General features: G+C 39.3%; 1 protein-coding gene across 1 annotated transcript in view; it reads right to left on the reverse strand.

Moving 5' to 3' along the window:
* Window positions 1-1,265: 1,265 nt before the first annotated feature.
* The window catches only part of GALNT16 (polypeptide N-acetylgalactosaminyltransferase 16), a 184,085-nt gene continuing 167,283 nt past the window's right edge, over window positions 1,266-18,067 (reverse strand). Inside the window, exons 14-15 of the mRNA XM_039324017.1 lie at window positions 17,048-17,164; window positions 1,266-1,966 (exon numbers count right to left, since the gene is read on the reverse strand). Of these exons, the coding sequence (XP_039179951.1) occupies window positions 1,829-1,966; window positions 17,048-17,164 (255 nt within the window). The 3' untranslated portion in view covers window positions 1,266-1,828. The remainder of the gene's footprint in view (window positions 1,967-17,047; window positions 17,165-18,067) is intronic.

Raw genomic sequence — 18,067 nt, forward strand, 5'->3', positions numbered from 1 at the left:
TATATTAGAGATGATTGATAACAGAGACTATTCCTATTGTGCAAATGATCAGTTCATTAATTAGACTCACAATGACCATTTAAGTGTTGCTTGTGTCTTCTGTTACTTTCCTATTTCAAATCAGAGTGGAAGAGAGCATAATATTTTGACAATTAACAGAAAAAGCCCACCGTATGTTGTCTCAAATTCAAATTTGATAACTAAGACCTAGGACCTTGGCATGTGGCTTCTTCAGTTGATAAACAGGTTGACATTTTGCTGATGTTCAACCAATGTAGTCAATGCTTAGATCCATTGACATATAGATGGTGTTTAGTTCAATCCTGTGTGCATTTATTTAGAAGCAAGTTTCACTTTATTTAGTTGATTTTGTAAGAAGAGAGGGATGTTAGTTTGTGGTAGCCAAAAACTGGAAGAGATCTGGTAACACCTTTTCCAACTAATCAATTTTATTAAAAGGTATAAGTATTTATGAACTGCAGCTCACTTCATCAGATGCATTATGATAGATGTAGCAACTGAAAACCTATGCCTTTTAACATCATTAGTTAGCAATGGTGCTACCAGACTCCTCCTGATCTATTCAGTTGAGATTCCCAAGCAAATGTTCATAAAAAATTGCTTTTTAAAATGAATTCAGACCAAGCACTGCCATTCTGCCACCAGAAAAGGCACCGACGGTCACACTCTTTGCACTTTGCTGGGTGATATGGAATTATTGTGAAAATATTGGCCAACAGTCCAAGTTCATGTTTTTCTTTGAACACATACACACAAAATGAAAAAGAGCTTTGCTTTGGGCTTGGCTCCAAAAGATTTTCCAGCAGAACTAGGCTGAGAAATAGGTGATAGGCCCTGAGGAAAAAATCCAATTTTGATTAATCTAAAAGGACTGAGTGTAAAAGTCCAAGTACAACTTGACCCTTTGGCCATCAGCCCAAGCTGTGTTTGCAAAAATACAGAATTGTTATCATGAGCTGCCTTTTCCCCACAATTTTATGCCAAGCACATATTGATGAAAGCAGAAGGAAATAATATGTGTTCTCTCCAGAGGGCAGAAAAAGGGACCCTTTGTTCATGTACTTTTTAACAATATTTCTGTGCTTCAGCTTTTAAAGCAACAGAAACATACCACATATCTTTCTTGATGAAGATTGGTTTAGTTTTCTTCCTGATGTTTTATCAATTCTATCTGCCAGAGAAACCAAGAAACTCTTTCTCTGCAAGGAATGATATCGATGTGCTCCAATAATCAAACACATTCAGAAAACAAAAACAAAAAAGCTTTATCTCTGCCTCAATTTTGCTCAATTATGCACTTTTCCATAACCTAGCCCTTCCCCTTTTGTTGCGATCCTTTCCAAAAATCAAACAGTATGAGACACATGCAATATGAGAGGTGACATGTCTGAAATCAAGTAAACTCATCAGGAGTTCACATCAAGCATATAGTCACAGATGCCAACTGCAGCAACTCCATGGGATCATAGACCATAGGTTTCTCTGGAGACAAAGGAATGGAAGGTAACTGATGTCAATCAGACTTAAACACATATTGGTTACTGTGATAGATTCTTCTACACCCAGTTCCCACTGTTACTCAAAGTGGGAAATGATGGGCCATTTCGACTTGATGTTGCCAAACAGCTTTGACTTCTTTAACATAAATCCAAAAACAGTGACATTTCATCGGAAATCGTTATTGGCTGAGGAGCATAGTCAAAACACTTAGGTTTAAAGAAAACCAGAATTCATACCCCACCCTAGCCCCTTCCATTCCCAGAGTCTCATGCAAAAAGTATCAGAACCAAAAGATGCTGGGCAACCATCATGTGGCTTGGAGCAGCTCCCACTGTTGACCCAGAATATTAGACTGGCAGATGTTGGTCACTAGTCTGCTGGACTCATTTTCTAAGCATAGGCCACTGACAAAATGTTGGATGAAGCTACCTTTCATCTTCCATTTCTGCAAGGGAAAAAGAAAGAAAACAACAGCATATGAAACGTGTCCTCTTCTTTCCTTCATTTCTTGTTTTCTCTATTTGTCCCTAAATACCTATTTACTAATGGAAGGAGTAATAATTCAGCAAAGTTTTCAATTTCTTCTTTAATACACATTTAATACACATAATTTTACATTTTGGTTAGGCCTTTTTCTAATCTCATGGCCTTACTGATCTTCACAAACTAAGCCAGTCAGAATTGGTTAGTTTTTGGATGACAGACCACCAGGAAAATCCAATTAAGAATTTGATTAAAAAACAACAACACTTATTTAAGACCACAAAAACAAATCACTCCCATATAGTGAGCAGGAAAACCACACAGAAGAATTGAGCTTGAAATAAAGGAGATTTTACTTCAGATTCAGGATCAATCTATCCATGAAACAGCCTTATTTTTCAGTAAACCCTCTTAATGATAAAGGAGTACAAAGTCCATTAGCCAGTCTGTGATGGAAACATCAAGGTTATTTTCCTTTAAAGGGTGGAACAATTGGAATTCCTGGAGTTCTAGCTAAGGAATTTAGAAATAAACTAATACATATTTTGAACCATTGACATTAGATTGCTTTTGTTTCTTTGTAAATCATGTTTTTGATGAACTGACATGCTGTAACATGTACCTTAGTATCAGTTATCCAACTGATATTAAGGTACATGTATATAATACAGCTGCAATACAACTGTATTGTAGCTAGAACAGACCCTTAAAAAGGGCATTTGTGGGGACCCAATGCTTTCCTAGATAGATTTCTATGTATCTAAAGAGGGAAAGCATCTGTATATTTCCCTGGAAATTTCAATAATGAGTTAATATAACCTCCTTTTAATAATTGGATATCTATTTGAGTACATACAAAGATGCACTCTCCTCACCAATCTTGATCACTAGAAAGTTGCCAAGATAGTGGCAGAGGCTCCAAGTATATTTTGCGCTAGAGGAACCGGATTGTCTGAATCTTTTCACTCAGGATTCTGGCCAGGATAGAGGAGGAAATTGTTTGGATTACTCTGGTGAATAACATGCATTGTTTTAAGCACCATTACCCCACAGTATTATTCTGGATCACTTGCAAGGTGGAGCACTGCTCTTAGCTGTTCTGTTTCTTCCCAAGTGGGCAGTGGCAATAGGGGAGAAAAGGAGGTCATTTGTGGGGTGCCTCAAGGTTCATCTCTCCCCCTCCCATATTATTTTGCACTGATGTAAAGGCATGCGGAAGACATTAATTGGATCACAGTTATGCTTAATTATAAATCACTTCCCAGGATGACACATATATTGGAAGTCCTGGCCTGAAGCCTGGAAGCTGCTAGACTTCAAGATCAAATCCCTGTAAGATTAAAGTGCTGTTGCCCAGAAGCCATCTAGCATTTTATTATTCTGGACTGGGAAGCCCACCTTAAAATAGCAAATCTGCCTAGAGGTCCTCCTAGATAGTGTGGAAAGTCTTTGACTAGTTTTCATTGGTGTACCAGTTGCATCTCTTCCTGAAGCATGATGTCCTGGAAGCTGTTACCCATACCCACATAACCTCTTAGCTATATTACCACAATGAGTTATTACCACCCAAGAGTTACATCTGATACAGCTGGCTTCTTGGAATCTTCACATAGAACCAACCATCCTGTTCATTCATCCCAAATGGGTAGGCTGGGAATGTTTCCTATGCATGACTGAAGATGGGGTCGGGGATAGAGTAATATGCTTTTTTAAAATGCCCCTTTATTATGGAATGGGTTACCTCCAGCAGTCTGAAGGGCTGTTCTGAGAATTTTTAATGTGTGAGGAACTCTGCTTTTTTTTCTGGCATATTTGAGGTACCATTCTACCCCATATTTCTGAGATTTTTTGGTGACCTCCCACTCAAATAATAACCATGTTTGACATGCTTCATTGGGGGGGGGGGTGTTTGGTGTTGCTGTCTGTTGTTGGTGCCTGCTGCAATTCTACTTAAGTTTCTCATAACTTAATTCTCATAATGCTAATCTAGTTTTAGCCAATTAACATACAAACAACATATAGTAACTGACATTAATACAGATGGTTTCTGTGGTTGTGATTCAACTCATTTGTACAAATCAGCCTATGAGTAAGCACTATCTGAAGCCTCCACCTCTTTTATTGATCTGAGAAAAGGCAGCAGAAAAGAGAGGAAGCACACAGGTATTTCTGCGGAACAGATGGAGATTAGTTAACTGTTTCATCTGCCCTGTGACTTTACCTAAATCATATTTTCTGTGAAATGGAGACCTGAAACAGAAAGCCAATCCCTTCTGCCCCAGACAGCTGGCTTTGCATTTCACTCTTCCTATGTATTTGCAAGTCAGCTAATATACCATAATGAAACTTTACAATAAATAGCAAAAACAATATTAGTTCGGGGTAGATGAAATTCCAAAATGCAAATTGTGTGGCATCGTCACTAAAAAAGATGAGAGTGTTCTGTAGCTGAATGGTTAGAATCCTCTTCTCTGCAGGGCCTTCTACATCATCTTCTTTAGCAAGACAAAAGATGCTTTATGACAACACACACTTGGTAGCCTTGCATCCCACAGGTACAAAATTGATTCTTGTCTCATCTGCTTGGCTGACAAGGGCAACAAGGGACAAATCGGTAGCTTCTATTGAATGGGTAAAATTCATAGGTTGATAGAGCATAATGCAAGGAGCAAATAGCACCATTCAATTGACCTGATCTTTTTTTTTTTTTTACTACATTAATGCTAGTGCACAGTAGGTATTCCTCCTAAGTCATTCTTCTCAGGCTAGCATCTAAGCTATTTTAGACTATCAGGATCCTTGATTCTGGCTGCAAATACGTATACAGATATTAAATGCTATAAATATCTAAGGGCAAGGGCCCTTATCAGCTTTTGTCTTTAATACTTTTTTTAAAGAAAAAAAACACCAGCTGTGCCTGTTTATTCACTTCTCGAATACATTGTTTGAGTCGCTGCAATTAGCACCAGGCTGCAATCACATTAGCCTAAATAGCAATGGCCCAAATAGCAGTTGTTCTGCATCCTTTGAAATGAACATCCCCCTCCCCCAATGCTTCAGATTTAGGTGCTACTGCTATTGCAACTGTTACTCATGAAAGAAGACTCTGATAAAGTTGTGGCTTCTTTAAGGAATCCACTCATTATAGTTGAAATCATCCTGAGCACTTGTAGGGACAGAAAAGCAGGATATTAATCAAACACATGAATAAATAGCAACAGCAGATGGAAATGATGTGATCTCAGCTGCTGGAGATGAAATAGCGTGTGTGCAGACCTTTCCAAAATTTGGAAGTAATTGCTAGCAATTTATATGTATAATTTTATATGTATGTAGATTATTTATTATATATACCATTATAAATATAAGTACAATTTATATATATCAGTTATACCTCACGTCTATTTTCTTGCAGCCATAATTGTGGATTAAATTTACCCTAATAGCTTTCATATATACAGTATATGTCATATTGCAGCATGTAAGAAAAATGCACATTGCTAGCTTTTGCCATTTAATGACAAATTTAAGTTTTGTTAAACAAAAAAAATTGTGTGTTGGTAATTGTGCCGATTTGGTGTTGTAGTTAATAGTAGGAAGGAGACCTTGAGTTCTAGTCCTTCCTGAGGCATAGAGACCAGCTGGCAGATTTTAAGCCAGTTAATGTCTTTCAACTCTATAGTGGGAAGCTAACTACTATTAAAGTTCACACCTGACCAGCATGATAGACTACAGTCCACAATGGATTGATTCAGGCTGAATACATATATTGGGAAAGACAGTAGTCTGGGTTCACAAAATTAGGCAAGTTTGACCAAGATTTAGAGCCCTTAATCTAGCAAGTGGAGCATCCCCTCACAAAATGGCTTACAATGATCAACTGCAAAGCATCCATTGATTAGAAAGTGAGTTAACTGCCAGATGTCTTCAACTTTATAATGGAGCTTTGCAAGATGCTAAGGCTTTGAAACATGCCAAGTTCATATTTGATTGTTTTAATTCCAAATATCTTTTAAAAACCAAGCAGGGAGAGAATATTGCAGGCACAAAGAGGCTACATTGGAGCCCAAGGACATCACCTACCCAGTGGTGGGATTCAAATATGTGAACAACTGGTTGTCTGTGTGGATGCCGCTTTCGGAAGTCCGTTCTGGACCTGGGCAACAAAAAATTTGCTACCAGCTCTGCTGAACTAGTGTGAACCGGCTGAATCCCACCACTGCACCTACCTCCCCAGTCTTAAACCAAAGTTGTCCCTTGCAAGTTCTACACTGCACTCCAATTACTACAGCATCACTCAAGAGCAAAATGAATAGCAATGGCAACAGCAGTAGCACATAGACTTATATACACTTCATAGTGCTTTACAGCCCTCTCTAAGTGGTTTAAAGAGTTAGCATATTGCCCCCAACAATCTGGGTCCTCGTTTTATCGACCTCGGAAGGATGGAAGGCTGAGTCAACCTTGAGCCAGTCAGGATTGAACTCCTGACAGTGAGCAGTGAGTTAGCCTGCAATACTGAATTCTAACCACTGTGCCACCACAGCTCTGAATTCAGAATTCAGAGTATTCAGAAATACTTGAATACAGTATTTCTAAATAAAGGTCAGTATAAAGATCACAATATGTATATGTTAAGTTTCCCAGAGATGGACAGCCTAAAGTTTTGAAATGTAAATTATTATAACAAATAATCTAAATAATTCCATAACAAACAGAACAGAGATTGTCCAGGTGAGATCTAATATACAAATTCAGGCTAGCTATGCCAGGAAGAAAAACTTCTTGGAGGAACACTCTCAACATTAGAAAAGAGTTTTGTTTTCAGCAGAGAGATGAAATAAACAAACCTTATAAATGGATTAAGAAGACAAACTTTTCTACATCGCCTGCAATCTTTTTGTAAAGGCACACGAACATTCTCTTAATAGTGTTAGAGGTCGTGTTTCTTTAGGAAACTTGGAGATCAGAGATTTTGTTTGTTGGTTTAAGAAAGTTTGTTTGGAGACCATGGTAGTCCTTGACTTATGGCCACAATTGGACCAGAACGTTTCAACTGAATTGTGCCCGATTTTACAGCTATTTTTGCTATGGCCATTAAACCAATCACCATGGTTATTGAGGGAATCCAGCTTCCCCTTTGGACCTTGCTTGTTAGAAGCTAGCTGGGAAGGTCATAAATGGTAATCACACGACACCAGGATACTACAACCATCATAAATACATGCTGGTTGCCAAGTACCCAAATTTTGGTCCTATGACCATTGAAACACTGCAACTGTAGTAAGTGCAAGGGTCAATTGTAAGTTGCTTTTTTCAATGCTGTTGTAGCTTTAAACAGTTGCTAAATGAATGGTTATAATTTGAGAACTACCTGTAATTTGAATTCTAATTCAATTAGGACTAGAGCTACTTTGATCACTTAATATAAAACAATTCCCCATAGTCTCTCTGCAAGTCTCTCTTTCCATCATGTTTTGTTTTGTTTTATCTTTCTGAAATGGTTGAGACTCAGGACTCAGCATTTAGATGCTCCTAGTCTTTCTTGTAGACCAGGGGTGTCAAACTGCCGGCCCGCAGGCCAGATGTGTCATGGCGAAACTGCACCCACCCCATTGCCAGCAATGGAAAAAAAGTAACGATACGTCATGACATGTCACGTGATGTTGCGAGTTTGACACCCCTGTTATAGGCTATCCCCTCTAAGCTAACATTAAGGCATTCTGGCCAGTTGTATTTATAATATCTGTATTATTTGAGATAATCCAGAGATAATCCCCCATCATTTTAATCTGATTTTTAGGAAGGCAATAATATTCTGAACCAGCTTCTGAAGACAGTGAGGGAAAAGTCTGAAAATTAATCAAATGAAAAGTACTTTTGCTTGAGGAGAAATTAATCCAGGACTAGAATCATTTTATTGTCATGCCTTTTAACATTGTTTATATGTTTATACATTGTGTTAAACAATGACCTGGATTAGTTTGATTGGGTTTGTTTCACCATTAGAGAGAAAAATTAACTGAAAATATTTATCAGTTTTTACTGCCAATCTAACCCAGTTCATAACTGGTGGTTACGAAATACCTCAGGAAAGAAGTGGGGAGAAAAGGGAGGAGAGTGGTGAAGGAAAGAGAAGAGGAGAGGAAGAAGAGAAGAAAGGGAGAAGAGGGAAGTAGGGAAAGAAGGTAGAGAAGAAGGAGTATGGATACAGTGAAAGGGGAAATGGGCGAGCAACACCAAAAGTCACCTATATGTATTTATTTCATTTTATTAAAAGTATCTTATATATGAATGTAAAAAGAATGTATGTTAACATCTGATAAATATCACGGTATATGTATGGGGGAGAGTTTGGAAAAGTACAAAAATATTTTAAAAAAGAAAGAAAGAAAGAAATACCTCAGGAAAGAAGGAAAAACATTGGGACTTCTGCTTCTGGCAGAAGTAGGCAGACACTAAATACCTTTGAGCAGAGGTCCTTAACCTTGGCAATATTAAGACTTGTGGACTTCAATTCCCAGAATTCCTCAGCCAGCAAAGCTTGAAGTTGAAGTCTACAAGTCTTAAAGTTGCCAAGGTTGAGGACCCCTGTTTTTGAGGGCCCTTCAAATTTTACCTATTTCTTTTCATATGGCGATACACAAAGAATAATCCTTTCCTTCCAACCATCAAGGAAAACTCTGTCCTGTCAGAGACAATTGATCATGATAATTTTCTGGATTAGGGGCCCACTAATCTGTAACCACTTTCCGATGCAGTTGATTCTGTTCATTGATTCTTCAGTAGCAGCCCATAACAGCAGGGTACACAACAAAAATGTTCTCTTGCTAATGAATGACATTATAGAAAAGAATCCCTCCATTAATTGCAGAACTTGAAATACAGCAGCTGTTTTAATAATCATTCAGTTCAGTGAAATCATAAAGTAAGATAGAGAATAAGAATGAAAATGAAGGGTAGAAATTATATGCAGGGGGGCTACATTTCCGCAACTCTTGCATGTTGTAATTAGCTATCTACAAACAATGGGCTTGATTTCATTAATTTCCTCCCATATCCCATCCTGCCGCTCCATTTTTCAAGATGCCACCCAGAGTGTGGTAATGTAACGCAGCTAAGTTTGAAATTTTCCATCGAATAGCTTTGCTGGCTCTAGACATTTTGACACCCCAGGCACAGTCATGTTGTGATCCCCCCACCCTTAGTTTGGCTCATCTTCTGATTTTGTAGGACTTTCAAAAAGGCACCCTCTTGTTTCTTTCTTTTCTTTGAAATTTTGAGCTTGATACTTAACGATTTTCAGCCCTGGATAATTTTTCATTTTTTTCTCAGACATTTTCATTCAATATACTACGAATTACAGTAAATGATGTTGATTATATCAGTATCCATTGTTATCATAAGGCAACAATTTCGTAAAATTATATTTAAATATTAAGTGGATACAAATGTCCACAAATATTAGTGCACAGAGTGTGCTGTTACTGCTTCCCTGGGTATAATTTTGATAAGCTGATAATCATGTGACTTGCTTACTCAGGACCTTCATACCAGACCTTTGCCTTGCTTTGGTAATGTTACTAGATTCTTGAGGTCCATAGCTGTAATAATTTCTTTTGTGTGATTTGTAACCTCTGGTTAATGTACTGTTTACTACCACTTGACCAACTTTGTGTTCTTTGAAAAACTTAGAAAAAAATTCTAAAGCACCAAAAAAAAAAAAAAAAAAGTTCCTATTGTGTATTTCAGAAGACTTTTCAATTTTGGAACCCCCCCTAAAATTTAACACTCTGAGTTGCCTAAGCCTAGAACCAGCCCTGCTTTACTGCATAAAAGTATTATAAAAATGCACCAGCCTTGGGCCTAGAACTATGAAGATGAATCTGTTATAGTAAGGAATATAAAGGAAACAGGAAAATTGAAACAAAACCAACAACTTTGCCTCCCCCCAAAATCTATCTACATATATCCTTCTTAATAGGACTAGAAAAAAGTGACTATTGTAGAAGCACACACAAAATTTCTATGTTATCAATCAGAGCCGAGATAAATTCTGGAGAATTCTCCACTTCGCTATAAATGTGATTAATTGGGGGTGTGCGCCCACATCCTGGTCAGAAACCTATTCAGAAAATAGCAGGACTAAAAGAAGCAGTAAAATGAATCGAGTTGGTAACTACTGATTAAATTAATTGCCTGTAAAATAAGGCATCTAATTTATAAAATTAATCAATCCTTTATCTGCATACACACACATGCATCCTCCTTCCAACAGAAATAGCAGATGAAGAAAAAGAGGGAACAGATCACAGATGAGATATTTGAGAAAGAAAATCATTCTGCACAGCAAAGGAAAGAAAAGAGGGGAAAACCAAACTGAATGGAGATGAGCAGGAGGTTGAAGAATTATCCAGGGAAGGTGGATAAATACTTTTTTAGAGGGAGAGCATCTACTATGAGACAAAAAAAAAAAGAGAAGAAGTTTCTTTGCTTTTGCCTTTCTGAGATCTCTAGAAAAATAATTTGGAGTTCAGTGACAATGCTGGTTCCCTCCGTGGATTCATACCAACCTTTCTAGTCCTAAATGAGACAAATGTTTCTTTCTCCTTTAGGCAGCTTCTGTTTCAGTAAAACCTGTTTCCTTACAAAAGCATCAACTTCTATTTTGTTTATGGCTTTAATGTCACTTGGGCAACCAACACAAGTAGCAATAACAATAGCATTTAGCATTTAGACTTGTATACCACCCCATAGTGCTCACAGCACTCTATGGGTGGTTTACAATGTCAGCATATTGACCTCAATAATCTGAGTCTTCATTTTATTGACCTTGGAAGGCTGAGTAAATCTTTGAGCTTGTCAGGACTGGACTCCAGGCTGTGGGCAGAGTTAGGCTGCAATACTGCATTCTAACCATTGTGCCATCAAGGCTCCCTGTGTTACATACTCTTATTTTGCCTCTCCACTTGACAATTTATCAGCTGTATTCTGCATCATTTTCAGCTTTTAAACCATCTCATCTAAGCTATAAAACTCAAAAGAGGTTTCTAAGGGCATGGATCCAAGCTATGTTGCCCCAATTCAAATAGGATTGTAGCTAAAAATTTTTCCGTGCTATTGAGATCAACTGCATTCCTAGCAAGAGGCAGAAATTAGGGAGAGTCTCAAGTGATACGCTGCTTTTTTTTTTTTGAGAGAGAGAGAGAGAGAGAGAGAGAGAGAGAGAGAGAGAGAGAGAGAGAGAGAGAGAGAGAGATCATTAAAAACTGCAATTTTCTAATTTCTAAAACTTTTAGTCAGACTTCATCCAATCCATCCCTAGTTCTAAGCAACTATGAAGACCTGCTACAGGTAAAAAGAGAAATAGTGTTATATCGTGACATATTTCAAATGACCTCTTTAGTGATGTTATGCTAGGGGTCTTCAAACTTGGCCCTTTTATGACTTGTGGACTTCAACTCCCAGAATTCCTTGGCTAGCATGCCTGGGCTGAGGAATTCTGGGAGTTGAAGTCCACAAGTCATAAAAGAGCCAAATTTAAAGATCCCTGTTTATGCAAACACTGAACAGCACAGGAGAATGATTAGAACTTTGTGAGACTCATAACGTGAGATATAAATCTCCCTTCTTTGCTACTTAGTGGATGAGAGAGAGAGCAGATGATAAAAAGAGACATGACTGCACATTACTAGCTTTGTCCCAACCCTACTTCCAAACCAATTGAGACAGCACTACATCAGATTGCTCTTGAAATCCTGCACTGCTGTTGTGATAGGAGCTTTGAGAACATTATAATCCAACAGCTTTCAACATGGAATGCTGAAGAGGTGGCAGGGAAGAAATGGTTTTTTTTTTGGGGGGGGGGATATCACCTGAATTCTATACAATTACAGAAAAAGTTTAGTGGGAATAAAAAAACCAATAGATAGTGCCCACTGCCATGTCTAGGAAACTAGTTTGTGTATTGTAGCTATTCCTTGTCTTAATCTGTTCCAGAGATGATCTTTCCATGGTGGAGACCACATGGTACATGAAAAGAATAGCATAGAAATTATTCACATATGAGTTAATGTGAGACACATTCCTTACTTAATACCAAGATTGGGTTTCGGAAACAGTGCTTCTATGGTTCTGATTTTTCATGGATGCTGTAATTTCAAAAGCTGAAAGCTTCTGTTTCACTCTTCAGTATCTGTCACCCAGTTCTTTCACCACTGGCTATTAGAGACCAATGGGAGAAAAGTAGAGCTTTCAGACTTTGATTCAATGACTGTGTGGATAATTAAATAGTTTTGTCCTTTTTTTTTACACCTAAATGTTCCAGGAAAGTGATAGGTATCTCAATTTGAATATGGATATGGTATTGGAAAGTAAGAGGAAAATCAATCTGTAATATGTGTGATGGGACCACAAAGTCAATTAATCTGGACAGTGGTGTAGAAGTGATTCTGCATGGTGATTCTGCACTTTCCCTGAAAATTCAGATGAGAAACCTGGAAGTGGTCTTGGATATGATCATATGTGGAAGAGCCCAGTTAATGGCATAAATCAGGAGTACTCTTTTTTTTTAATTAGTGAAGATAATTGCAGCCAAACCAAGCCTCAATTATCCATGTGTTAGGTATTTCCAAATTATATTAGCATAACACTTTACATGCTAATGCTTCTGAAACCAACTGAGAAATTGCAGTTAGGTGAAAATATGATTGACCAGATATTGGTATAGAAAGACATCTGTGCACCAGCTTAATCAGCTGTCTCTATGCATATTCAAGACCAATGTGATTTATATGAATGCCTGTCTCCATCTACATTACCCTCTCTGATCATGTTTGAAATGGGCTTTGTTTGCTTCCCTGATTTGTAGGAATATTTAGACAGTAATATCACATTGTGGCCTCCTATAGTAGCTCTTGAGCTTTAAAACTACCTTTCTTCCACTATTTAGTGGCTGGGTTAACACTTGCCCAAAGCCATAATGGGATTAGCTTTTTTTTTTTTTGTAGCTCAGCATAAGATATGGATCCAGACATTATGGTTATAAATTGTGGCTTATGTCTAATGTGAGCATTCAATCAACTGAGATAGTTTCTCCTGGTCCATCTTAATCTTGGAAACTGTAAGCTGCTGTCCTCAGGTGGACTTGATATGATGCTTCATTATAGCAGTGTCAAGTGTTTGAAAAACTGAAGGATCTGCTCAGCTCCTACAGTGTTTCTCAACCTTGACAATTTTAAGGCATGTGGACTTCAACTCCCAGAATTCCACAGCCAGCATTGCTGGCTGTGGAATTCTGGGAGTTGAAGTCCACATGTCTTAAAATTGTCAAGGTTGAGAAACACTGTGCTACAAGAATCCTCACTGCACCCTGGAAAGTAGATTCTGTGAAAGGCCTTAAGAGGCTATTGGAGGCTTACTTCAAAGGCTGGCTAGTACACATGTAGCAATCACCTGCAGGGTAAATCACATGTAGCCCTAAGTTCATCTCAGAGCTTTCATGACATGTGTATTGTAACAGCTTTTGGAGATACCTCACATTAACTAATTCTCTTGGTGATTGTTTGCTTAGGCTTCCCATGGTTTAAAGATTTTAAAAACATTAATGCTTTCCAAGACCCACCATTGATTAAAATGTCTTGAAAGAATTGATAGTGTTGGATCTAAAGAAGAGACCATTCATAATTCCTAAAGTTTGCCAACAACTAGATCAAATAGGTTTCTCACTTTAATATCGAGGGTGATCATAGTTGTTTGACAATCACAGATAAGAGCCATTCTAACAGGAGATGCTGAGCTTGCCACCGTAATTAAAAGCTACAGGAAAGCTTGCAGTACCAGTAATCAAGACTCTTTTCCTTTGTGTATAGGATTAAAATCAAATGTTCTCATTACATTTGCTACATTAGCAGGATGCAATTTAAGGCAGTTCTTACCACCTCTTCCATTTGCTTTTAATTTTTTTCTTTAATTTAGAGCTTCATGAATTATATTTTTGCTGCATGTGGTAATAATTGCAATCACCACAAACCTTTCTCAGAAACTACACACCAGAAGTGCTTTAAAAACAACAACAACAACACACACTCTAAAATACAACTGGAATTATGCCTTCTCACAATGCAGCAACATTTGAAGGATATTCTGAGGAAGAATGGGATGACATTAGTGGCAGGTCTCTTTGGTCTCTTTAATGACATAATGGCTTCTGAATGAAGTCCTACCATGACGTACCCGACCTAATACTTGAGGGAATTATATATCAGGAAGTGGTGGGAAATGGTGGCCAATTGCTTATGGCTTTCTCTGCTACATCCTTGTCGGTAACTTTGACTGATGTTTTTAATTGTGGAATGTTTTTTGTTAGTTTTTATGATGCATTTTTATTACCTCACGTTCTGTGCGATGGGTGGCTGCATAAATGTGATAAATAAATTCTCTCAGAAAGATCCTCACCAAAATTTAACTCTTAATTTCAGAAACTCGAGTTTCAAGACTAAAAACATTGCCTGCACTAGTTCTCCATATGCATCTAGAGCAGTGGTTCTCAACCTTTTTAATGCCGCGACCCCCAACTGGTCGTAAGTCGAGGACTACTCAACTGGTCGTAAGTCGAGGACTACTCAACTGGTGCAGCACCTTTTGCAGAATGGAACTTTTGGTGGGCTCAGCAGGGCAGAGACAGCCTGGACAATTCCTATTGGCTTTTGAAAACCAATAGAATTAGACTCTATTCAAGAGAGTCTATTCTATTGGCTTTCGAAAGCCAATAGAATAAAAGGGAGTAGTACAGCTAAAGAAAAGGGGAAAAAATGGTGGACTGTGTTGTTTGGCGACCCCCGTGAAATGGTCGTTCGATCCCAAATGGGGTCCCGACCCACAGATTGAGAACCACTGATCTAGAGTCACAGTAAAAGCAGGAAACCAGATGTCTTCATCTACCGCTGTTCTTCTGGTACAGGAATCATTTTCCCCCAAGTATAAGATCTTCTATACAAAAAGCAACCCAATTCATTGCTTCAGATCTGTTTGAATGCAATGAGCATTTGTCATTAATTGTGTGGAAGATTTTGAATATATTGTGATTTGTAAAAGAAATATTAATATTTATCATTTATTATTTTATATGCTTCTAGAGTAGACTGCACGTTGGTACCCAGTTTTCTGGGTATATCAACTTCCTTAAACACAGTGGAATTATGATGGGGCTCATTTATGAAGAAAAATGCATTGCATGACATATTACTCTAGCATGACAGCTCCTTTAAAAAAAAAATAACAGTCCAGACATCAACCTGGTTGGTTTCCCATTCCTCTGCAATTACATTACATTTTAAAATACGTTACACCAGATGCGGCCCGCGAAGTGATTTCATGTGGCCCACGAAGCTACCCTGGAAACAGTGAGGGAACAGCCCCCTCTGCCTCTCATGTAGTGTCTTACATGAAACAGACTTAATGGAGTTGAACAGTGATCCCCCATTCTCCCGTTAACCACATTTTTGTAAAAAAGGAGAAGAGCCTGAATTTGTCCACACGAAAGACCTAGTTCTATTCTTTCATCTTTTCATTGAGCTCTTTGTCTCACCAAAACAAATTTTGGTTTGTTCCTCTAGACCAGACATGTCAAACACAAGGCCCAGGGGCTGGATGCAGCCCGCAAAGTGGTTTCATGTGGCCCGTGAAGCCATCCTGGAAACACTGTGGGAACAGACCCCGCTTCCTTGGCCCTGGCCCAAGCTGGCCGGGAGCCAACGTACAATTTTGTGGTGGCCATCTATGCTGAAATGCATTCAGTCTTAGCTTCACAAGTCCGTCTAGAAACAGCAAGGAACCAGCCCCTGCCATGTCGGCCCCGCCCCCTGGGTGTATGCTGGGGAGGTGTCACCCTTTGTGAGGAATGGAGAAATGGACTATGCCTTGGCGCTTGCCCTGGTCCCATCCCCTTCTGCCAGAGACCCTCAGATCTGTCCCACTCCTGCCCAGGTCCCCACAGGCATCTTTGACGCGAACGATGTAGAGCTGTCCATGCCCACCCAGTAGGCCACACCCATTCCATCCATGCCCACCCAGTAGGCTGCACCCACCCTGGCCACACCCACCCGGCCCCCTGAGGGCAACTGCAATGCTAATGTGGCACTCAATGAAATTGAGTTTGACACCCCTGTATTACACTATATATTTTTCTTAGTTCAGGAATGAAGAAATTATGTCCCTATAGACCAGTGGTTCTCAACCTTTCTAATGCCGCGACCCCATAATACAGTTCCCCATGTTGTGGTGACCCCCAACCACTTATACATCACCGGGTGCCAGGGGCGTGGCCAAAGAAAAGGGAAAATGGCAGACAGCCTTGTTTGGCGACCCCCGTGAAATGGTCATTCGACCCCAAATGGGGTCCCGACCCACAGGTTGAGAACCACTGCTATAGACATTATAAGATTATAACTTCTATGTGCCTTTTTCCATTGGACACTGCTAACTGGGGATGATGGTAGTTCTAATTCAAATCATTTGTGAATACTGCATTCATGCATTCTTACCAAATAATGAGGAAATTAGGAATGAAGGACAGAGGATAGCCTTTGCCATTTTACTAAGATCTTGGTTTTTTTTATCAGGTTAATGCATTTGAATGTGTGTCTTTTCCAGTTGGTTGTGCATCATTTTTGCTTTCTCTACATTTTACTAAAACAAGTAAATAGCCTGCCTCTAATGCTTGATCAAGAGGAAGAATGCTTACGGCATCACACCAACCCCAACCTCAGTGAACTCTGAGGCAGTTTGCAAAGTTCTTGCACATTACCATTCAGGGCTAATTAGAGAGAACAATTTACTCAGAGCAAATCTACCAAGTGTTTTTCCAGTAAAAGGCTTTAACCATGTATAACAGGATATGGATGACACTCAGACCATATATCAAGAATCAGAGATGGCTTCTCATCTTCAGATCCCATGAATCATCCTTCCAAATGCATTGTAAAAATTAAGGCTAGAACAGCCCGGCCGCTCAAGTGTCAGTAAAGTCTGTGCAATACTGTACCTGTCTGCCGTCTTTCTGGTTGCATGCCTCAACTGTGACCTGGGAACCAGTGGAAAAGGAGGTGATTGAGAGGCACTTGTCCTGCTGCCTGATTAAAGGGTCACTGAAAATCCACTCCTTTGGGGGCAGAAAGCAAGAAGACCATTTAGCATAAGGCGATAATACAGGGGTCCCCAACCCCCAGGTCGTGGCCTTTTCATGTACCACTAGGTGGTGGACTATTTGGAATTTGGCCGTGTAAATGGCTGGCTGGAGTGCGCATGCAGTTCAACTTGGGCAAGCCAGCAGGCACTCGTATGCATGCGTGCTGGCCTGCCACTTGCGCAAATCAAACTGCACGTGTGTGCACCAGCCTGCCGCTTGCGTGGCCCAGTTCCCCTCTCCCCCCCAAGCCGGGCCGGTGTGCACATGTGCAGCTTGATTTGTGCAAGTGGCAGGCCGGCACGCACGTGTACAACTGCCCGCCGGCCTGCTGGCTCGCACAAGTGATAGTACAACATTTTCTCAATTATATCTGCTAACTTTATAGCTTTTGTTTAGAATAGAAAGCCTGACTCAAACATTTTCCCCTCCTACATTGACTTACACAATTGCCCTTCAGCAGGGGAGGAGAAAAATGGCATAAATCAGGAAATGGCGACTTGTTTTCAGAAGAATCTGCAATTGCAGCAGCATTTTTGTATTGCTATTGTTATCAGTGCTTGCAAAAATCAATTGTAGGTTTCCATTGTGACAGAAAGCCCTCAAGGCTCTTGCCTGCTTTCAAGGTTTATATTGAGTAGGTTAGTGCTGGGAGTGAGTTTGTGGGAATAACACTTATTTATTTATTATTTTATTTGCTACTTCTGTTTGCATAAAATCCAAACTGAATAAACAAACAAATAAATGTTGTTAGCAGCCATCCACTTAATATCTGCCCAGTTTAACCCCGAGAATGCCTCGAGAGAGGAATGGTCCAAGGTTCCTTTTGTGGCCTGGCCATTAGCAATCCCTCTACCAAGCCACTTGGTTTTGACCTGC

The sequence above is a fragment of the Crotalus tigris genome, unplaced genomic scaffold (genome assembly GCF_016545835.1).
Source record: "Crotalus tigris isolate CLP2741 ecotype Arizona unplaced genomic scaffold, ASM1654583v1 scf7180000024291.2576520, whole genome shotgun sequence".
Taxonomy (NCBI): domain Eukaryota; kingdom Metazoa; phylum Chordata; class Lepidosauria; order Squamata; family Viperidae; genus Crotalus; species Crotalus tigris.